Raw genomic sequence first — 23,650 nt, 5'->3', positions numbered from 1 at the left:
CTCTTTTGATGCAGCCCAGGATGCGGTTGGCCTTCTGGGCTGCAAGCACGCACTGCTGGCTCATGTTGAGCTTTTCGTCCAACAGAACACCTAAGTCCTTCTCTGCAGGGCTGCTCTCCATGAGTTCTTCTCCCAGTCTGTACTCCTGGCTGGGATTGCCCTGACCCAGGTGCAGCACCATGCACTTGTTGAACCTCATTAGGTTCAATGGACATTGAGGGTTTTCTGAGAAGCTTTGAAGATCAGATACTTTTGGACAACACTTTGTCCAAAAGAGGTTCTCAGGGTTTGCTTATTGAAGTATTTTTTTCAAAGCATAATGTACATGAAAGTATATGCAATTGCACTGGCTGTTCACAAGGTATTTCTTTTACATACCCTGGACTGTGCGGTGTTATCACAGTGAATAAGTAATTGATAAAGGGTTTCCAAGGAGACTGGCTGCAACCAGGTTAGTAGTAATCTCAGATTTAAATTTCCTGTTTGATAAGATATAGTTCTCTAATAGACTGCAGTTTTAACACATAAGATGGGCATCTCAGTTACTTGCCATAAAATATGGTAATTGAAAATGTATTTTCAAACATGATAAATCATCAATTACTTTATCTTTTTTTCTTCCATTAAAAAAAAAAACAACTTGCTTTTTGCAGAGCTGCAGGTTGTATGCAACAAAACACTTACGAGTATTACTGAGAGCAAATGTAGAGTTCTTCAGCAACTGGGGGATTGAGTTACTGGTGACCCAGTTACATGATAAAAATAGAACTATTTCTTCTGAAGCACTTGATATTCTAGATGAGGCATGTGAAGACAAGGTAAGCATCCTTTTCCTTTTCAGTCTATTTGTGGTATGCTACTCTGTAAAGTGTTCCACAGCCTCCTCCAGTAACAAAGTAAAACAGTAGCAAGAAGCTACTGATGGTTTGCTTTCTTGATTGTCCTTCATGGACTTCATAATACTTTGTAGACCCTATGCTGAAAAAGCTGCACTGTTAATGACAAGAAAATGTAGATGTTTGGATTATGCTTACTTTTAAATATTAATTCAGACTAATTCAGCTATTTTGATCATTATGCTTTGTATAGGAATATGTATTTAATGACAGAAGGTACAAAAAGTGGATAATATTAGGATGAGGCTAGTGCTGTTTGATACTTCTTTGTGTGAAAAACTTGTTACATCATTGCTGGCAGATTGTTGTAATTGTTATAGTTTACAGAGTGTTATAGTGCTCAGATATTACTTATGTATTTTTAATTATTTTAGGCCAATCTTCATGCCCTTATCCAAATGAAACCAGTTCTTTCTCACCTTGGAGACAGGGGTTTGCTTCTACTCCTAAGGTAAATGTTGAATATGCTGTTTGACTTTCCACCATGGAAACAATAAGTTTTTGGCTTTTATTCAAATTATGTGATTTAAGTGGGATACTGACTAACTGGTGTTATTTTACAGGTTTCTGTCCGTTCCAAAAGGGTTTTTGTATCTAAATGAAAGAGGTTATGTAACAAAACAAATGGAAAAGTGGCAAAAGGTAATACTAAGAATAAAAAGTGTGTGTTTGCTTGAAATTAGGAGGAGGAAGGATGTGAATATACAGGTTTTAGAAGGTCAAAGATAATTTAAAATATTGCACATTCACATATGTGTATTGCTCATGCCAAAATATTCCTACAGTGACTTAGGAATTTGCTGGAAAAGTTTAACAAGGAGTTACAGTTTCATAGCTCCTCTGTACATGTGTGCTTTTGATTTACCCAGGCCTTTTGTATAATTTTGATATTCCAGCAAATATTTTAGGAGTACAGTGACTTACTGAATTTCCAAAATAGGTTGTCATAAGATCTTGTCTAGAGAAGTGTGGAAAGGAATACTACTTTTCAAGACATGTCAACTATAGCTAATTGAAGTTAAATCCAGATCTCATGAAGATAGAATTAGCCTATGCTGTTAGGAAGTAGATAGGAACACAAGACGCATTAAGAGAAAACCATTGTTGTCAGAGTAAAATAAATCTTCATACGTTCATACGTTATTTTGTGGTTTTGTTTGTTTGTTTGTTTGTTTTTGTAATTGATTGTTGGTGCTTATTTTCCTGAGGTAGTAGTTAATCATTTTGTAATACTCTCAATCCTGTGGGCCATTAGGCATTTTTTTGACTAATTTATAAGCCGTCCCTTCTCCAGGAATACTGAAATGTATGTTGGACTATTCAGATTTTTCAGATTAAAGTCAGATGTGAAATATTTCCTTCTTTCCTTTCTTTTTAATGAAATGCTATGAAATAATTATGGAATCAGTTGTTGAATTTCTGCAAACTTATATGTATGAAGTGCAGTAATTTTGGTGAGCCCCATGTTCAGATCATAAAGAAATTCAGCCTTCGTTAAGAAGCACTTCAATTGGTCCTTCCTTATAAAGTATCATACTATAAAAACATAAACCACCTAAATGTTATTGTGTCAACCTTTGTCTATCTTCTTTTAGGAATATAACTTAAAGTATGTTGAGTTGATTGAAGAAAAACTTAATGAAGCACTTACAACATATCGCAAACCTGTTGATGGTGATAACTATGTTCGTCGAAGCAACCAAAGGTGAACACTCCACAAAAATCTTCTTCATCTGAAAAAAATCAAGAGTAACTCATTGCATTACACTACAGTGTAATTTATTTTAAAATAAAGTTTCTGAATTGCTGGGAAAGCATATGATTTTTTTTTCTACCAGATTACAGAGACCACATGTCTACTTGCCAGTTCACCTTTATGGCCAACTGGTGCACCATAAAACAGGCTGCCATTTATTGGAGTCTCAGGTGAGGATAATAACAATTTATAACTTGAAAGATATTAAAGACTATTGTAACCTGTTTTAAAGGAAAATATTTTAAGAAATGTCATTTAAACAGTCACTGCAAAATAACTAGATTATGAAAGTCTCAAGTGTTATGGGGCCAAAAATCTGTGTCTTTCCAAAGACAGTCTTTCCATCCAGTTTCATCTAAGATTCCTTCCTGACACTGAAATATCAGAAATACCTTGCACTATCTTTCTTAAAATGGCTAGAAAAAAAAATAGAATGGAAAGCAACTCTGCAGTAGAAATAGCTTTTTAGTCTGAGTGAATTGTATATTGATGACTAAAAATTGTGCCTATCCTTTTATGCATATAAAAACATGGAGATGAGGGAATAAAATATTTTTTCTAATATCTTGAAAATTTGAGAAAACAAACTCTAAGCCAGTTCATCATTGCTTAAATAAATTGACTTTTAATGTGAGTTTGCAAGATAATGTATTGAATTTTATTTAATAGTTGAAAAATACAAGAGAAAGCTTATATATTGCAGTGTTAACCTGATGAATCTGTTACTTTTATAAAATCTCAATTAACCTTATACATTCAGTGTTTACAGTAAAATTTTCTACCCGCATTACTGTTGCTGTTAATTCATGCTTATTATGCCAAAACTACCACTATTTATTTTAGGGTGTGTAATTTAAATTAGTGCTTTACATTTGTTAAAAAATCAAGAGAACCTGTTTCACTGAGGTTTCCTTATCATTTTCAACTGTTTTTTTTTTCCTTCTGTTTTTCTTCTTCAGAGTATTGTTACAGATCTGAGTTATACTGTTCGTTCCCCAATGCTGGATAAGTGGGAAGGAATTAAGCAGCTGAAAGCAGCCCTTTGGGCATTGGTTAGTAATAGATTTACAATGCTTTTGCAGCTGTTCAAGTTCCGTTACAACTTTTGATTCTGAAATAACTAAGCAAAATCCTTTAAAACTATCGTTTAGCTATTTTCTCATAAAATGTGTGAAATGTTCCGAACTAACTGAAATATCAGATGAAGAGTGTTCTCTGCATCTATATTTATTTTGAGCTTTTTCATCATCACTTTGTCTATTTTTTATTTTTATTTATTTTTTACAAATAAAACGAACATTGCCACATGTAAGAAACAGTGTTAGTACGGAACCAGTAATTACAACTTGCTATGTAATACATTTACTATGGCATTCCAAAATTCAGCCTTTCTGAGGGAAAGTTTGCTGCCACTGTTGACACTTGTGAATATATGGTCATGACATCACTGGTACTGGGGATAAAATGGGGAAAACCTAGTGTTTGTGTCTATCCAAGCTAAGCTTCTAAAGCTGCTTTGCCACCTTAACTTTTTATTTGCCTCTTTTCTGTCCTCCCCAAAGTTTGTTCTGGAACATTTGTTCAAGGTGACTATTACTGGAAGATATAGGTAAGTAATAAAATGCCTGTGTAAGAGAAATGCAAAATAAGTAAACTAAATTAATACTGGTGACTGTAGTAGAATTGGTAAATGTGAGGAATACATAGTAGTTAATTGTGACCAGTTTTAGGTAATATACTTAGTGTCCCAAGTCCTTCACTGGATTTGCACATCTAGGAAATACCAAAAAGGAGAGAGAAACTGCTCAATTTTCTAATACCTTTGACAGGATGTGGCTGGAAACTGTACCACGGACAAAAAACAGTGTTGAAGGTTTTACATTGATGGTGCTGCGGATCACATCAAAATCAAAACTTATTTGACAAACTATTTTATTCCAGGGCAATATTGGATCATCAAATTGGGGTCTTAACTTGCTTCAAGAGGAGAATGTAATTCCTGATATAACAGCACTTGCCCAACATTGTGAGGTTCTCTCCGTTAGAGGGTATGTGTATTCGATTTTTAAACAAAATTTTAAGATGTTAGTTCCAGTAGGATTTTTGATACCCTTGCTTTATTCACATGGATATAGTTTTGCCACTTATTTGGAAATTAATTATTAAGGATTATTGATGACAGATTTTGAGAGGATTCTCAGAATTTTATAGGAAGCTTAAAAGTACAAGAAGTAAGCAAATGAAACCTATGGAAAAATATATATTACTCTTTGCCTCTTTTAAAAAGCAATTAAAACATATGTAGCATGTATCTCTGTTGGAATCAACTTAATATTTCATCATTTTTATTCAGTAACTTTTTTGAATCTTTAAGAGAGCATAAATAGATTGTCTTTTGCCTAATAGTACTACTATATTAATGTTTTACTTTATGTATTGGGATTTTTGTAATAATTTGGTTTTATTTTTGAATAGTAGATATCTTTTAGTGTATTTCAGTTATTTTAGTGTATTTCTTAAGTTTCCATTGATTTACAAATAAAAATCAGGAATAAAAAGTTCCGTGGCAGTTTTGTGATGTTTTTGATGAATTGTTTTGTAACTGTTTCCTTTCAAATAAGAAATAAGTTTAGTTAAATTAGATGCTATTATTGCTCTTTTTTTCTATATATACATTAAATACAGAACCTGTGTCTACGTGCTTGGTCTAATAGCCAAAACTAAACAAGGATGTGACATTTTGAAGCATCACCACTGGGATGCAGTGAGACACAGTTACAGACAGCCTTGGCCAGTGGTCCCTGATGACATGGATCAGCTCTGCAATGAACTTTCTTCTATACCCAGCACTCTTAGCTTGAACTCTGAGTCCACCAGTTCTAGGCATAACAGTGAAAGTGAATCCATGCCTTCAAGTAAGTTTTAAAAACAATTCAAGACGGAAAATAAAACAGCTTTTTGTTTTGTTATCAAGCTTTTGTCAGGATGAGGTTCAGGCAAGTGTTTTAAAGGTGATATTAGCAAGAAAGAAGACTGCAGGCAGGGGGACAGTTATATATTCAGAAAGATGTAGACAAGTGAGAGTGAAGAAAATGTCTTAGATTTACATTTGGTGTAGAAGTAAGACATTTTAACATCAGGGTAAGTTATTAGCTTTTACGTCAAGTCATGGCAATTTACTGTAATACCCTACAAAAAATTCCATACTTAGGTATACATTATTTACTTGCTTGTCCTCAAAGGATTATCTAGAAAAAAATATATAAATATACATACAGTATTGCTATATTTAGTGTTAGTTATTTATATTTGGAATTTGAATCCAGAAATATACCATATTTAGCTATCATTAAAGGAGTATATCAGCTGCAATCCTAATAGCTACATATTTGCACTGAAATTTAGTGCAAATGAAATAGCTACAAATTTGCACTGCAGGAGGATCTGGATAGCCTGCACCGATGGGCTGAGGTCAACTGCATGAAGTTTAACAAGGCCAAGTGCTGGGTCCTCCACCTGGGGTGCAATAACCCCAAGCAGAGCTACAGGCTGGGAGATGAGTGGTTGGAAAGCTGCCAGGCAGAGAAGGACCTGGGAGTATTGGTTGATAGTCGGCTGAATATGAGCCAGCAGTGTGCTCAGGTGGCCAAGAAGGCCAACGGCATCCTGGCTTGTATAAGAAACAGCGTGACCAGCAGGGCTAGGGAGGTGATCGTCCCCCTGTACTCAGCTCTGGTGAGGCCGCACCTCGAGTACTGTGTTCAGTTTTGGGCCCCTCGCTACAAGAAGGACATCGAGGTGCTTGAGCGGGTGCAGAGAAGGGCGACGAAGCTGGTGAGGGGCCTGGAGAACACGTCCTACGAGGAGCGGCTGAGGGAGCTGGGCTTGTTCAGCCTGGAGAAAAGGAGGCTCAGGGGCGACCTTATCGCTCTTTACAGATACCTTAAAGGAGGCTGTAGCGAGGTGGGGGTTGGTCTGTTCTCCCACGTGCCTGGTGACAGGACGAGGGGGAATGGGCTTAAGTTGCGCCAGGGGAGTTTTAGGTTGGCTGTTAGGAAGAACTTCTTTACCGAAAGGGTTGTTAGACATTGGAACAGGCTGCCCAGGGAAGTGGTGGAGTCACCATCCCTGGAAGTCTTTAAAAGACGTTTAGATGTAGAGCTTAGGGATATGGTTTAGTGGGGACTGTTAGCGTTAGGTCAGAGGTTGGACTCGATGATCTTGAGGTCTCTTCCAACCTAGAAATTCTGTGATTCTGTGATTCTGTGAAATACGATAGTGTGGCTTTTCTTTTGAAGCAAGGAAACCTTCAACTCAGGTATTCCTGAAGTTACTTAATTTACTGTACTAAGTTGTGAAGAAAAAAATATTGCATTGAAAGTTACAATAAACCATATACTCTACAATTTTGGCTTTTATTGAACAGCTTGCTTTTTCATGACTTAGTTGATACGCTTTGAAGAAACGTTCTTTTTCATTGACAAAAGTCTTGTATAATTTCAGGTATGTTCATCATGGAGAATGACCGTTTTGGTAGCACTTCCACTAGTACATTCTTCCTAGATATTACTGAAGAAACAGAACAAATATTTTATGACAGACCTGGGCCTTCAAAGGACAAAGACCGTAGTTCCTTTCCTTTTTTTTCTTCTAGCAGACTTGTGAAAAATCGCATTCTAAACTCTCTTACTCTACCTAATAAAAAACACAGGAGCAGCAGTGATCTAAAAGGAGGAAAGCTGACATCATCTGACAGTAAACCAAGCCTGAGACGAAATCGTACTGTAACAGGACCTTCCAGTAACATAGATTTTTCTGCTGGGGAAGAATTCAACCCTGTTTTCAGAGTTCCTAAAATGCAGACTTTACGATTAGAAACTTCTTTTGTTGGAAGTAAGCACATGGAAGATACCAATAGTACCCCTAGTATTGGAGAAAATGATTTGAAGCTGCCAAAAGGTCTTGGAAATGAAATTCACCAGGAAAGTACAAACAGAGAAAGGCTAATAGGAGATGGTACTACACAAGCACATTTTAAGAGTCGTAGCTTAAGTTTTAATACAGATACCACGACAAGTGGCATAAGCTCAATGAGCTCTAGCCCTTCAAGGGAGATTATAGGTGTGGACACTACAAATGTAAACAGTGACTGTGGAAGTTTGAGTACTGTAGTAAGCACAAAAACAGTTAAACCAAGTCACTGTTCAACACCACAGTCTAACCACCTGTCTCTCTCAAAATCAAACTCTGTGTCCCTGGTACTGCCAGGGTCTTCTCATACACTTCCTCGAAGAGCCCAGTCTCTTAAAGCTCCTTCTCTTGCTACAATAAAAAGTCTTGCTGACTATAACTTTAGCTACACAAGTTCTCGAGATGCCTTTGGTTATGCTACACTAAAACGCTTACAACAGCAGAGGATGCATCCTTCACTGTCTCACTCAGAAGCCCTAGAATCTCCAGTAAAGGACCTGCTGTTTACTGACACTATTACCATGAAGTCTGGCAGCCTGGATTCTCGGCTAACCCTAAGCCAGTAAGAGATTATTTTGTGCTCATTTCTTTCTTCAAAGCTAGAAGAGCAATTAAATAAGAAAAATATTGTTCTAATATTTTTTCCAAATTCATCTAAAAGTGACAGTTGTTGCAGGGTACTAGATAACTTCACTTAAAGAGGTACTGATATTAGTAGAATAATATGCTAATGAGAAGTCTGAACTTCTTAAGTGCTGTAAGAGAAGCCCAGCTTACATTGCTGTACTTAGCCCCTTTAATACTGTCAGTGACAAAAGAGTATGTTTCCTTCTATTGTATTTGCTTCCTGTTTAACTCTTCTATTATTTAAACATAGTTACGTGACTAATGTTGCTGAAGTTGCAATCACAGAAAATTGCTGGTGCAGTCAGAGCTGTATTTTCTTTATGTTACTTGGAGAAGTTTTAGGGACACCATGTCTTGCCAGTATACTATACTCAAGTTCACTGTGGCATCGAGGCCAGTGGTGAGATACTGGTACCACTGTTATGAATGTGCATTTGGCTTCTAGCTACAGCAGAGCAAAGATTTCACTCCTTGGGTTTATTTTTAGATTGTATGGTCACCTCCTTTATTTTTGAGTAATATTAGATGGTCTGGAAACTAATTTGATAGTTAACTAAGATATCTAGCTCATGACATTGACATTGTTCCAACAGCTACAGTCAATGCTCAAAAACTTTCTCTTAATAGCTTTCCTACTTCTCAAACTTTTCCTTTCAGATCAGCTTTTAACTAATGGTTTGGATTTTCATATTGCTATTGAAAGGGAAAAGACATTTTCTATCTCTGTTTTTTACCTAAACGTCCTTTCTCACGTGAGAGAAAGGGGAGGAATCACCAGTACATTAGTCACTTCCTGAGTGCATGGAACAGCAAGTGCCTTGTCCCTGAATTGCATTCCACATAGCCAGTTGTGTGTATATAGTACCTGTTTGTTATCGCTCGTTTTCCTACTGATTAAGAGCAACATTGTCTTGGTTTCAGTTAGGAGAGAGTTAATTTTCTTCCTAGTAGCTGGTAGAATGCTATGTTTTGGCTTAGGATGAGAAGAGTGCTGAAAACACGCTGATGCTTTAATTGTTGCAGAGCAGTGCTTACACTAAGCCAAGGATGTTTCAGCTTCTTATGCTGCCCTGCCAGCAAGGAGGCTGGGGGTGCACAAGGAGCTTCGCGGGGACAGAACCAGGACAGCTGACCCAAAATGGCCAAAGGGATATCCCATTCATATGTACTGTGCTAAACAATAAAAACAGTGGGGAATTGGCTGGGGGGACATCTGTTGCTTGTTGTCTGGTTGGGCATTATCAGGTATTGAGCAATTGCGTTGTTTATTAATCACTTGCTTTGTTTATTCTTTTTGTTGTTGTTGTTTGCTGTTTTCCTTGTCCTTTTTTTCCCCTTTCTTGTTAAATTGTCCTTGTCTCGGTCCATGAGTTCTTGCAATTTTCTTTCAAATTTCTCCCCCATACCAGTTGTAGGTGGAGTGAGCAAACAGCTGTGTGGCATTTAGTTGCCTGCTGGGTTAAACCACAAGAATTTTGCCATGCATAGTTAGCACTTTTAGCACGTTTGTCTTCTTATTCAATTTTATTTTTTTATTTTTTAATATAACCTATAGTATGACTTTCTAGGTGTGTTTTTTTTCCTTTTAAAAGAAATTTGAGGAATAATGATGAAAATGATGGAGAAGTCTGTCATGTTATATTAGCACTTATCTGGTCATCTTTGAATAGGATGCTTTATTCACTGCATAGACAATCTAGTTTAGCTTGTTTAGTATAAAGTTTTCATAGGCTTTTATCTTCAATGAGAACTAAAATGAGAGGTGGCCAAATGAGATTTGCATCTGATCAGCAGATTGATCTGATCAGCTGACTCTGATCAGCATTGAAGATATGTTCTCGCCTCGCCGGGGCGATCGGCTCTGGGGCAGACGCGTTCTGCAGCGGAGCAGGGGATCGAGACGGGCAGGGCTTTTTTTCCGGCATCAAGGCCACTCGAGGCAGCTGAGGGAGCTGCCAGGACCCGGTAGCCCTCGTGAGGGAGGCTGACGAGGCGTAGGCGGAGCCAGCAGCGCCCCCTCCCCTGACATTCAAAGGCAGCCCCTAGGGAGCACAGCGATTAGGATGGGCAGTCAGGGCGTGGCGCGGCAGTTCGCACGGGCAGGGCGATTTCGGAGATGGCAGAGCATCATTCCCCACTCAGAACAGCTCGTCTACCGGCTGTCTACCTATAGCTAGACCGCCATGGTCTGCGCTAGGCAGAAAGCTCTTTCTAGAAAGTCTGTGGTGACCCAGACAGAGTGCCTGCTCAAAAGTGTGGCAGTTCAGGTCTCTGGATGCACGGAGTGCCTGAGCCATCTGAGGGTGGCAGAGAGACTGTGTGTGTGAGGTGTGAGAAGTTGGATGACCTGGTCAGCCTGGTGGCAGAGCTCAAGGAGGAGGTGGAGAGATTAAGGACCATCAGGGAGTGTGAGCAGGAGATAGACTGGTGGAGCAACTCCCTGCTAGGCCTGAAGGAAAGGCGCTGGGGTGAGACACCCCAAACAATGGTAGACCCTCTGCCCTGTTGCTGTTGGACAGAGGGAGGGGACCTAGGAGATAAAGAGGAATAGAAACAGGTCCCCGCTTGGCATCACAGGCAACCCCCCCCTACCAGCCTTGCCTTCCCAGGTGCCCTTACACAACAGGTTTGAGACCTTGGAGCTTAAGAGACTGGTGGGTGAAGATGAGGTCAAAAGTCCATCCAGGAGGATGCCTAGGGCGAGGAAGTCAACTCCATGCCTTAGGACTGCCTCCACCAAGAAAGAAAGGAGGGTGATTGTTGTAGGTGAATCCCTTCTCAGGGGAACAGAGGGCCCTATTTGTCGGCCTGACCCTACCCGTAGGGAAGTCTGCTGCCTCCCTGGGGCCAGGGTCAGGGACATTGCCAGAAACCTTCCTAACCTGATTCACCCCTCTGATTGCTATTCTCTATTAGTAGTCCAGGCTGGTGGCAATGAAATTGCTGAGAGAAGCCTGAAGGCTATCAAACAGGACTTTAGAGGACTGGGACGATTAGTAGATGGAGCGGGAGTACAGGTGATGTTTTCTTCCATCCCTACAGTGGCAGGGAGGGGTACAAAAAGGATATGGAAAGCCCACCTGATAAACACGTGGCTCAGAGGCTGGTGCCAATGCAGAAATTTTGTGGCTTTTGACCACGGGACACTTTACTCAGCACCTGGCCTGATAGCTGCAGATGGGGTATGTTGCCAGGGGCCTTCCAGTCACTTCCAGTTCAGGGTCTGGCTAGATATCAGTCAGCTGGTGGTGAGAAATTGCATTGTGCATCACGTTCTTTGTTTATACTTTTTTTTTCTTTAATTTGTTCCTTTCTTATTAAACTGTCTTTATCTTAGTCCATAAGTTCTTGCATTTTTCTTTTGAGTTTTCTACCCCATCCCACTGTTGGAGGGGAGGGGAGCACGGTGAATGAGCCAGGGGCTGTGTGGTGTTTAGATATCTGCTGGGTTAAACCACAATACAGTATAATTTAACACTCGTTCAAAATTCTATTCCTTGGTGTTTTCCAACCATGGAAGAACATGTCACGAAACTGTCTTAGGCTTCTTTCTTCATTCTTGAGTCTTTTTTTTTTTTTTTTTTTTGATGTTACAGGCACTAAGTCACTGATCTTAAAATTGTGTTTCTATTTTCATTTCTGCATCTGTCATTTATGATTCTATGATTCATACATTTTGTATATTGTGATAATATTGTTTGATACTAGGAAAACTCATGACATTGGTGTTGCATGGGTATTACTGTTACTGTTGTTGACGTGTTGGAATTGACCACATAACTTCTTACAGTGTGTTTAGAAGTTGAATTCTATCCAGAGAAGGGCTACTAAGATGGTGAATGGGCCTAGAGGGGAAGATGTATGAGGAGTGGCTGAGGTCACTTGGCCTGTTCAGCCTTGAGAAGAGGAGGCTGAGGGGAGACCTCATTGCGGTCTACAACTTCCTCAAGAGTGGGAGTGAAGGGGAAAGTGCTGATCTGTTCTCTTTAGTCACCAGTGATAGGATCCACGGGAATGGTGTCAAGCTGCAACAGGGGAGGTTCAGGCTGGATATCGTGAAGAGGTTCTTCACTGAGAGGGTGGTCGCACACTGGAACAGGCTTCCCAGGGACGTAGTCATGGCACCAAGCCTGTCTGATATTAAGAAGTGTTTGGACTGTGCACTTAGTCATATGGTCTGAATTTTTGGGTAGACCTTTGTGGAGCCAGGAGTTGGACTCGATGATCATTAAGGGTCACTTCCAACTTGGGATATTCCATGATTCTATCCTACTGGACAAAATGTCCAGCATATAGCTAAACAAAAACATATGATGGATGAGCAATTGGCTGACGGGCAGGGCTTGGCATTCTACAAGCAGCTGACAGAAGTCGTGCAATCACCAGCACTTGTTCTCATGGGGGACTTCAACTTCCCAGACATATCCTGGAAATACAATACAGCTCAGAGGAAGCAGTCTAGGAGGTTTCTGGAGAGTGTGGAAGATAGCTTCCTGATGCATCTGGTTAGTGAGCCTACCCAGGGAGGTGCCCCGCTAGACCTTCTATTCACAGAGAAGGACTGGTGGGAGATGTGGTGGTTGGGGGCTTTCTTGGGCAGAGTGACCACAAAATGGTAGAGTTCTCTATTCTTGGCGAAGTCAGGAGGAGGATCAGTAAAACTGCTACCTTTGATTTCTGGAGGGCAGACTTTGAATTGTTCAGAACACTGGTTGACAGAGTCCCTTAGGAGGCGGTTCTGAAGGGCAGAGGAGTCCAGGAAGGCTGGGCATTCTTCAAGAAGGAAATCTTAAAGGCTCAGGAGCAGTCTGTCCCCATGTACCCAAAGACAAGCCAGCGCAGAAGACTGGCCTGGCTGAACAGACAGCTGTGGCTAGAGCTTAGGAGAAAAGAGGGTTTATGAACTTTGGAAAAGAGGGCAGGCCACTTAGGAGGATTGTAATGATGTTGTAAGGCTGTGCAGGGACAAAATTAGAAAGGCCAAAGCTCATCCGGAGCTCAATCTGGCCACTGCTGTTAAAGATAACAAAAAATGTTTTTTATAAACACGAAAAGGAGGGCTAAGGAGAACCTCCATCCTTTACTGGATGCAGGGGGAAACTTAGTGACAAGAGATGAGGAAAAGGCTGAGGTGCTTAATGTTTTCCTTTCCTCAGTCTTTAGCGGCAAGACCAGTTGTTCTCCCAGTACCCTGAGCTGGTGGAAGGGGAGCAGGATGCGGCCCTCATAATCCTTGAGGAAATGGTTGTCAACCTGATACAGCACTTAAATGTACGGAAGTCAAGGAGGTCGGATGGGATTCACCCAAGGGTACTGAGAGAACTGGCAGAGGACCTGGCCAAGCCACTTTCCATCATTTATCAGCAGTCCTGGCTATCGGGGGAGGTCCCAGTTGACTGGCGGCTAGCAAACGTGACACCCAACTACAAGAAGGGCCGGAGGGCAGACCCGGGGAACTATAGGCCTGTCAGTTTGACCTCAGTGCCAGGGAAGCACATGGACCAGATTGTCTTGAGTGTCATCACGCGGCACTTGCAGGGCAACTAGGCGATCAGGCCCAGTCAGCATGGGTTTATGAAAGGCAGGTCCTGCTTGACGAACCTGATTTCCTTCTATGACAAAGTGACGCGCTGGGTGGATGAGGGAAAGGCTGTGGATGTGGTCTACCTTGACTTCAGTAAGGATTTTGACACTGTTTCCCACAGCATTCTCCTCAAGAAACTGGCTGCTCGTGGCTTGGAATGGTATACACTTCGTTGGGTTAAAAACTGGCTGGGTAGCTAGGCCCAAAGAGTCGTGGTGAATGGAGTTAAATCCAGTTGGAGGCCAGTCACTAGTGGAGTCCCCCAGGGCTCAGTACTGGGGCCAGTTCTCTATAATATCTTTATCGATGATTTGGATGAGGGGATCGAGTGCACCCTCAGTAAGTTTGCAGATGACACCAAGTTAGGTGCATGTGTCGATCTGCTTGAGGGTAGGAAGGCTCTGCAGGAGGATCTGGATAAGCTGGACTGATGGGCTGAGGTCAACTGCATGAAGTTCAACAAGGCCAAGTGCCGGGTCCCACACCTGGGGCGCAATAACCTCAAGCAGAGCTACAGGCTGGGAGATGAGTGGTTGGAAAGCTGCCATGCAGAGAAGGATCTGGGAGTATTGGTGGATAGTCAGCTGAATATGAGCCAGCAGTGTGCTCAGGTGGCCAAGAAGGCCAACAGCATCCTGGCTTGTATAAGAAGCAGTGTGGCCAGCAGGTCTAGATTGTCCCCCTGTACTCGGCTTTGGTGAGGCCACACCTCGAGTACTGTGTTCAGTTTTGGGCCCCTCGCTACAAGAAGGATATGGAGGTACTCGAGCGAGTCCAGAGAAGGGTGACAAAGCTGGTGAGGGGCCTGGAGAACAAGTCCTACAAGGAGCGGCTGAGGGAGCTGGGCTTGTTCAGCCTGGAGAAGAGGAGGCTCAGGGGCGACCTTATTGCTCTCTACAGATACCTTAAAGGAGGCTGTAGCGAGATGGGGGTTGGTCTGTTCTCCCACATGCCTGGTGACAGGATGAGGGGGAACGGGCTAAAGTTGTGCCAGGGGTGTTTTAGGTTGGATATTAGGAAGAACTTCTTTACCGAGAGGGTTGTTAGGCATTGGAACGGGCTGCCCAGGGAAGTGGTGGAGTCACCATCCCTGGAGGTCTTTAAAAGACGTTTAGATGTAGAGCTTAGTGATATGGTTTAGTGGAGTACTTGTTAGTGTTAGGTCAGATGTTGGACTAGGTGATCTTGGAGGTCTCTTCCAGCCTAGATGATTCTGTGATTCTCCAACCTCTTTTGTTCTGTGTTATTTTCCCAACCTATTTCTTTTTTTGTTCCTCAGGTTGGTTGTCACAGTCAACGCTGCTCACTGTGCATCTTCAAGTTGCTTTTTTAATCTTAAATTTACCAAATTTTTCCTCCACATTTAGGAGTCACACACTGGATCACCTTTAGAGTACAGGAAAAAAATGTTCCTTGCTTGTATCTCTGGTACTTAGCTTGCCCAAGCTTTGCATTTGCAGGAATGTGCCTGTTCAGGTCTGAATTTGTGAATAAAGGTGCATTCTGTGCATTGTTACAGTTAAAATCGTCATTTAGCAGTTTTAAAGCCTAAATCTTTTCTGATTCTGTCTGGGCTGTAAATTTTCAAAGACCATTAAGTTGGAAAAAACTTGTACTTTTACAAGGTTGGCAGCCTCTTAAGCAGAAATTTAATCTACCTGTCTTTTGAGTCTGTGTCCCAGGGCTTCCAAAGAGAAGATTACAAATTTTTACTATAGGAACTGTCAGACCATGCGGTACAACGTGAGACAGAAATAATGAAATACACCTATAGCTATAACTTAACAGAGTAACAAGCTCTGGATTCTACAATGGGAAGACAAGAATAGTCTTTGTGACAGTAGTCCTTCTTATATGTAATGTGCAGGAATGACAGATTTACCGAGATTGTGATTTATTATTTTAATGTTACAGGTTCATGAAAGCTTTAAGTTATGCTTCATTAGACAAAGAAGATCTATTAAGTCCTATTAACCAAAACACACTTCAGCGTTCCTCCTCTGTTTGTTCTATGGTTTCTAATGCTACATACGGTAGCTTTGATGATTACATTGGCCTTGCTCTCCCAGTGGATATCAATGAAATATTTCAGGTATGTATGAGTTAACTTAATGGGTTCGTTTGCACTTTCTTACTGAAAGGTAGTGAATTGTTGCATTTTCATCAGAATAGATTAGATCTACAGAAAGGAAGAAAACAGGATGTGGTACTTTCAAGGAATACATTTTGGAGAACAAGAATTTCTTTTCTAATTGTGTTAACAGAAAAGTGCTAGTCTGTTTTGTATTATTAGGCAAATAATGACACAGAGTAGGTTAAAGTGTTAAACAATGGCAGCATAAATATGCTGTTGTGATATTTTAGTTGACAGCTAGTTTTTATACTAAAATTAACATAGTCTATGGACATTAGTTAATATCTCTAGCCAACTTGTTGATCATTAGTCAACCATAAATGATGTGCATAATCCTACAGTAAACTTTCTGCTCCTGTGATCTTAATATTACTTTATTTGTATTTATATCATCATAGCATTACATTGTATTGTCTTTACTTAACTTCCCAGATACACCTTTTAATTTAGAACAGATTATCTCAGTTTCTTATCAGTTGCCTTCCTGTCTACTTAGTTAAAACACATGCCAGTCTAACAAACTGATACATCACAAGTTTTAATATTCTGTTATGTAATTATTAAAGACAGAAGGGCATGGTCTATGTCAAAGGTAAATCAGTGGCTTCCTTATCTTTAGTATACTTTGTCTTTGCCATTCAAACCTAAATTATTTTCTCACTAATCTCAAAAATTACTAAAGCTAGAATAAATGCAAGATCTTCCATCATACCAATTTCTGTTTTCCCTTTGTGAAATGACTACTTTCTTACTATCTTTCTTACTATCTTTCCTTCACAGTCTTTATGGTATATTTATGTTGTCTCATTTCTTCTCTCAGCTCTACATGTCTCAACTCTACAACATCTTACAGGCAACATTTTAGATGTCCTGGGTGTTTTTTATTCTGCTCTCCTGAGATCTCCAGTGTTACAGAGAGATCATGGACAGATCATTAATAGCCGCTTTTGGGTCACTGATTTTCTTACAGCCTGTCACCACTATGTTTTTACCATTTACTGTCTGTTTATAAGTCTTGTTTAATAAAAGTTCATTCACAACTGTATGTTGTTTTGTTGTTTGTTTTTTCCCCATTGGCTTTTCTTTAGTACTCAGGAGCCCATTCTTAATTTCCTCCTCCTCTAATTATATCTTTTTTCCTGAAGTTGTCCTCACAAAATCTGTTTTTCCTTTGGATATGATTATCACCTGTGTGCTAATTTTGATTTTTCACTTGAATGTTCCAGATAAAGGAGACTCCATATTTCCAGAAGAAAACCACACCTCCATTTGATGACTGTGGATCTAGGGCTTCTGCATCTGATGCAGGAGGTATTGTTCTTGTTTCTCTTCTGTACCTTTATGTTCTTTTATTTGTACATGTTGTTTGGGGTAGTGTGTTGGTTTATTTGTTTATTTTTCTTTACAGAAAATGTTATTTTTATATGTTAAGTTCTGAGAGCTGTTTTCTGGATTTTAGGATAGCAGACCATTGATTCCATTTTTTTATGTAGTTCAAGATAATGCAGTGCTGTTTCAACATAAACTTGATCCAGCTCTAATAACCTAAGGAAGAATGCCTACATATCTTTGCAGTATGAGCTAATGCTAATTGAAGACTGGTAGTGATATTGCATTAAAGAAAGAAACAAAATTTAAGCTAAGATTAAAAAAAAAAAATAATGCCACATACAAATTGAGCTGTTATATTTTGACTCTTATTTGATTACATGTGAATTTATAAGAACCAATAAATGTGTTGGGTGTGTATTTCAGAAAGTAAATTATAACTTTATGTGATGTTTTCATGACAATTGATCAGAAGAGGTGATGGCACATGGTATGAGAGAATTGCAAGTGCTCTGTAATGCCTGGCTTGTTCTGGAATGATCTTCCTTTTTACAAAAGCAGAAACAGAAATCTGTAAGGCATTGATATGTGCCTCTTCAGTAGGGAAAACTAAAACTGAAACATTGATACTGGTCCTGAAATAGTACAGGATATCTGTTGTGTTACTTGTTAGTTAACTTGAATTTTATTATAAGCACTTAAACATTCAAATAGACACATCTTGCTTCTTTTTTTTTTTTTTTTTCTTCTTTTGTGTTGTTAGTGTAATATATAAAACTGACTTTCCTGAAAGTGTCTGTCTGTATTTTGTGAAGTTTCAGTGTCCTGGGTTTGGCTGGAACAGAGTTAATTTCCTTCCTAGTATCTGGTATAGTGCTGTGTTTTGGATTTAGGATGAGAATAATGTTGATAACACACTGATATCTTAGTTATTGCAGAGCAGTGCTTACACTAAGCCAAGCACTTTTCAGCTTCTCATATTGCCCTGCCAATGAGGAGGCTGGGGGTACACAAGGAGCTGGGAGGGGACAGAACCAGGACAGCTGACCCAAACTAGCCAAAGGGATATTCCTTACCATATGATGTCATGCTGAGCAATAAAACTGGAGGGAGTTTGGTATCCTTTTGGTGTCCAACGCGGGGCACAAAGGGTTGAGATAACAGTTCTGACCAGAGTGTTTAAAAAAAAAAACAAAAAACACTTATAATCATTATACTTGTTTAATAGTTGTTGGACACAATATTGTTTTATTTGCTCTCAAGGTTGTTTTTCTTAAGCCCTTTCTTGTTATGTATAAACTCTGGGGGCTTGCCTAAATTTTGCCAATTTGGTTATAGCATGTTCTCATGTTACACCAATCGTGAACTTAATCTGGTATTTGTACTCAGTATTGCCATCATTTTTGCACTTCAGGAACATTCTCTTGGAAACTATTAACATGTACACTCTTTGCTTTTTCTTCTCCAGTCTAGTTACAACAGCTCTTGAATTTTGAATACTCCTGGGATGTTAAAACTATCACAATCCTATTATTATGTCTCCTGCATGTGTTTCTGGTTTTGTCTAAGGTTAAACAACTATTTAAGAATACCACCCAGAGATCTGCCCTAAGGCAGGATCGTGATGGGTAGAAGGGAGTGTGGGGTGATATTGGCAGGTATCTGTTACGATTGTCACCTCTGATGGTTTTTGACTTCACCCCTGAACAAGTATGAAATCATTTAAAAAAAAAAAAAAAAAAAAAAAATTTAAAAAAAGTATGCCCCAACCCTGGCAATGCCAGAGATTTACAGCTTGCCACACTGTGCTGGGGTCTGGATTGCACCTATCAAACAAGAGTCAACAGTATTCAGTACCCTCAAGAAGAGAATGCTTCTGGATCCAACTCCTGCAACAGACACTGCAGCTGAACCAGAGAACCAACCTGTGTTGGTATCAATCGCCCCTATAATCAAGAAAAAACTATGGTAGTGGAAGCCAGCTCATTCAGGAATAGAAGGAACTTATACTAGAAAAGGGAATAAGGAAGAAGTGGATGAGGCAGGCTACTCCAAAGTAGGGCCGTCACGAGATCAGGAGGAGGAAGAAGCAGAAGTCATAAATGACACGGTAACTGCCTGATCCATATCCCTCAGTGAACTGCAAGATATACAGAGGGATTTCAGCCATCATCCAGGCAAGTGCATTATGTAGCTGCTCCAATGCTGGGATAATGGGGCCAGTAGCATGGAATTCGAGGGCAAGGAAGCCAAGCAGCTGGAATCCCTCTATAGGGAAGGGGGCATTGACAAAGCAATTGGAAAAGGGATACAAGCCCTCAGCTTCTGGAGGCAACTCCTTTGAAGCATGAAGGAAAGGTGTCCCTTCAAGGAAGATGTATGTCATCCAGGCAAGAGGACCACAGTGGAAAAGGGTGTCCAGTACCTGAAGGAATTAGCTGTGCTGGAGGTAATTTATGATGACCTGGCCAACGAACAGGTATCCAAAGATATAGATGAAGTCAAGTGCATGCGACCCATGTGGCAGAAGTCTGTATGGAGTGCACCATCATATGACAACTTATTGGCAGCAATGACCTAGAAAAATGTAGAGGGACAAACAGTGGCTGCATTGGCTGGCATGCTCTATCACTATGAAGAAACACTCTATTCTTCCTTACCAGCCTGCATCTCAGATGTGGAGAAACAGGTTCAGAAGCTTGAAGAGAGAGAATGTCTTTTTCTCCACCTATACAGGCAAGTATCTCGGCTATTAGGAGTATGAGTTCTTCTGCTAAAGAGAGAGGATAGAGCGTGCATGCACAACATACCACCCTGTGGTTTTACCTGTGTGACCACGGGGAGGAAGTGGGATGGGAAATTTACTTCAACCTTTGAGGCAGAGAGAGGTACGTGAGTCGAAAGGAAAAACAATGAAAAAAGGGAGTTCTACCAAGAAAATAGCTGCTCCAGTTTCCAGTAGGGAGTTCCCCAGACAAAGTAGAAGGGTTGATCTTAACAACGGGACTTCTGATTTTTATTTACAAGAAGTGAGTAATGAATGCTATGACCAGGACTAGAGGGGCTCTTCCTCCAGTCAGACAGAGGAAAAGGACAACTGGGTTTATTGGACTGTGTGGATTTGATGGCCTGGCACATCAGACCCACAGGAGTATACAGCTCTAAGTGGACACTGGTGCAGAGTGTACTCTAATGCCATAAAACTATAAAGGGGCAGAACCCATCTGTATTTCTGGAGTGACAGGGGGATCACAACAAGTAACTGTATTGGAGGTCGAAGTGAGTCTAACTGGAAATGAGTGGCAAAAGCACCCCATGACTGCTGCCTAGAGGCTTCATGCATCCTTGACATAGACTACCTCAGGAGAGGGTACTTCAAGGACCCAAAAGGGTACCAGTGGGCTTTTAGCATAGCTGCCTTGGAAATGGAGGATATTTAAGTTGTCTACCTTGTCTGGTCTCTTCTCCAAGAACCCTGTTGTTATGGGGTTGCTGAGGGTCAAAGAACAACATGTGCCAATCACTACCACAACAGTGCACCAGCAGCAATATTGCACCAACAGAATCAACTGGTTGATTCTTATCCATAAGCTGGTTCCTCAACTGGAGAGCCAAGGAGTGATCAGCAAGGCTTGCTCACCCTTTAGTAGACCCATATGGCCAGTGCAGAAGACTAATTGATAGTGGAGTATCGTGTCCTGAATGAAGTCTCACCACCGCTGAGTGCTGCTGTGCTGGACATGCTAGAACTTGAATATGAACTGGAGTCAAAGGCAGCCAAGTGGCATTCCACAATTGAAATCGCTAATGCGTTGTTTCTCAGTCCCTTTGGCAGCAGAGTGCAGGACAGTTTGCTTTCACTTGGAGGGGCATCCAGTACACCTAGAATTGACAACCCGGGGGGGGGGGTCAGGGGGTGGGGAAACACAGCCCTACCCTTTGCTATGGACTGATCCGGACTGCCCTGGAACAGGGAGAAGCTCCTGAACACTAGCACTACGTTGATGACATCATTGTGTGGGGCAACACAGCAGAAGACATTTTTGAGAAAGGGAAGAAAATAGTCCAAATTTTTCTGAAAGATGGTTTTGCCATAAAACAAAGTAAGGTCAAGGGACCTGCACAGGAGATCCAGTTTTAGGAATAAAATGGCAAGATGGATGTCGTCAGATCCCAATGGATGTGATCAACAAAATAACAGCTATGTCTCCACCAAATACCAAAAAGGAAACAAACTTTCTCAGGCGTTGTGGCTTTTTGGAGAATGCACATTCCAAATCACAGTTTGACAGCAAGCACTCTCCACCAAGTGACCTGGAAGAAGAACAATTTCAAATGGGGCCCTGAGCAATGACGAGCCTTTGAACAAATTAAACGGGGAATATCTCATGCAGTAAGTAGCCCTTGGGCCAGTCCAGGATGGACAAGATGTAAAACATGTTCTACACTACAGACAGGAGAATGGCCCCACTTGGAGCCTCTGGCAGAAAGCACTGGAGAGACCTGAGGTTGATATTGGCAGCATATGAAGGTGTTCGCACTGCTTTGGAAGTGGTTGGTACTGAAGCACAGCTCCTCCTGGCAACCCCGACTGCTGGTGCTGGGCTGGATGTTCAAAGGAAGGATCCCCTCTACACATCATGCAACTGATGCTATGTTGAGTAAGTGGGTCGCACCGATCACACAGCAGGCTCAAATGGGAAACCCCAGTCACCCAGGAATCTTGGAATGATCATGGACTGGCCAGAGGGCAGGGATTTCAAATATCACCAGAGGAGGAGGTGACATGTGTTGAAGAGGCCCCACTGTATAACAAGCTACCAGAAAATGAGAAGAAATATGCCCTGTTCACTGATGGGTCCTGTCGTATTGTGGGAAAGCATTGGAGGTGGAAGGCTGCTGTATGGAGTCCTACACGACGAGTTGCAGAAGCTGCTGAGGGAGAAGGTGAATCGAGTCAGTTTGCAGAAGTGAAAGCCATCAATCTGGCTTTAGACATTGCTGAACGAGAAAAGCGTCCAGTTCTCTATCTCTATACTGATTCATGGATGGTATGCTGTGGTTACAGCACAGATTACAGATCAGCTTTTAACTAATGGTTTGGATTTTCATATTGCTATTGAAAGGGAAAAGACATTTTCTATCTCTGTTTTTTACCTAAACGTCCTTTCTCACGTGAGAGAAAGGGGAGGAATCACCAGTACATTAGTCACTTCCTGAGTGCATGGAACAGCAAGTGCCTTGTCCCTGAATTGCATTCCACATAGCCAGTTGTGTGTATATAGTACCTGTTTGTTATCGCTCGTTTTCCTACTGATTAAGAGCAACATTGTCTTGGTTTCAGTTAGGAGAGAGTTAATTTTCTTCCTAGTAGCTGGTAGAATGCTATGTTTTGGCTTAGGATGAGAAGAGTGCTGAAAACACGCTGATGCTTTAATTGTTGCAGAGCAGTGCTTACACTAAGCCAAGGATGTTTCAGCTTCTTATGCTGCCCTGCCAGCAAGGAGGCTGGGGGTGCACAAGGAGCTTCGCGGGGACAGAACCAGGACAGCTGACCCAAAATGGCCAAAGGGATATCCCATTCATATGTACTGTGCTAAACAATAAAAACAGTGGGGAATTGGCTGGGGGGACATCTGTTGCTTGTTGTCTGGTTGGGCATTATCAGGTATTGAGCAATTGCGTTGTTTATTAATCACTTGCTTTGTTTATTCTTTTTGTTGTTGTTGTTTGCTGTTTTCCTTGTCCTTTTTTTCCCCTTTCTTGTTAAATTGTCCTTGTCTCGGTCCATGAGTTCTTGCAATTTTCTTTCAAATTTCTCCCCCATACCAGTTGTAGGTGGAGTGAGCAAACAGCTGTGTGGCATTTAGTTGCCTGCTGGGTTAAACCACAAGAATTTTGCCATGCATAGTTAGCACTTTTAGCACGTTTGTCTTCTTATTCAATTTTATTTTTTTATTTTTTAATATAACCTATAGTATGACTTTCTAGGTGTGTTTTTTTTCCTTTTAAAAGAAATTTGAGGAATAATGATGAAAATGATGGAGAAGTCTGTCATGTTATATTAGCACTTATCTGGTCATCTTTGAATAGGATGCTTTATTCACTGCATAGACAATCTAGTTTAGCTTGTTTAGTATAAAGTTTTCATAGGCTTTTATCTTCAATGAGAACTAAAATGAGAGGTGGCCAAATGAGATTTGCATCTGATCAGCAGATTGATCTGATCAGCTGACTCTGATCAGCATTGAAGATATGTTCTCGCCTCGCCGGGGCGATCGGCTCTGGGGCAGACGCGTTCTGCAGCGGAGCAGGGGATCGAGACGGGCAGGGCTTTTTTTCCGGCATCAAGG

The 23,650-nt window shown here is 40.9% G+C and overlaps 1 protein-coding gene across 2 annotated transcripts in view; it reads left to right on the top strand.

Annotated features, from left to right (window-relative positions):
* Positions 1-23,650, top strand: part of LOC116501375 (rapamycin-insensitive companion of mTOR-like) — a 99,002-nt gene that overhangs the window by 49,406 nt on the left and 25,946 nt on the right. For both annotated transcript variants that reach the window (XM_032206891.1, XM_032206890.1), the window contains exons 19-29: positions 654-818; positions 1,271-1,347; positions 1,460-1,538; positions 2,492-2,601; positions 2,735-2,822; positions 3,612-3,704; positions 4,594-4,700; positions 5,338-5,567; positions 7,156-8,185; positions 15,749-15,926; positions 17,195-17,279. In XM_032206891.1, the coding sequence (XP_032062782.1) occupies positions 654-818; positions 1,271-1,347; positions 1,460-1,538; positions 2,492-2,601; positions 2,735-2,822; positions 3,612-3,704; positions 4,594-4,700; positions 5,338-5,567; positions 7,156-8,185; positions 15,749-15,926; positions 17,195-17,279 (2,242 nt within the window). The remainder of the gene's footprint in view (positions 1-653; positions 819-1,270; positions 1,348-1,459; positions 1,539-2,491; positions 2,602-2,734; positions 2,823-3,611; positions 3,705-4,593; positions 4,701-5,337; positions 5,568-7,155; positions 8,186-15,748; positions 15,927-17,194; positions 17,280-23,650) is intronic.

This window comes from Aythya fuligula, chromosome W (assembly GCF_009819795.1).
Source record: "Aythya fuligula isolate bAytFul2 chromosome W, bAytFul2.pri, whole genome shotgun sequence".
Lineage (NCBI taxonomy): Eukaryota > Metazoa > Chordata > Aves > Anseriformes > Anatidae > Aythya > Aythya fuligula.
This window is presented reverse-complemented; position numbering and strand designations above follow the sequence as displayed.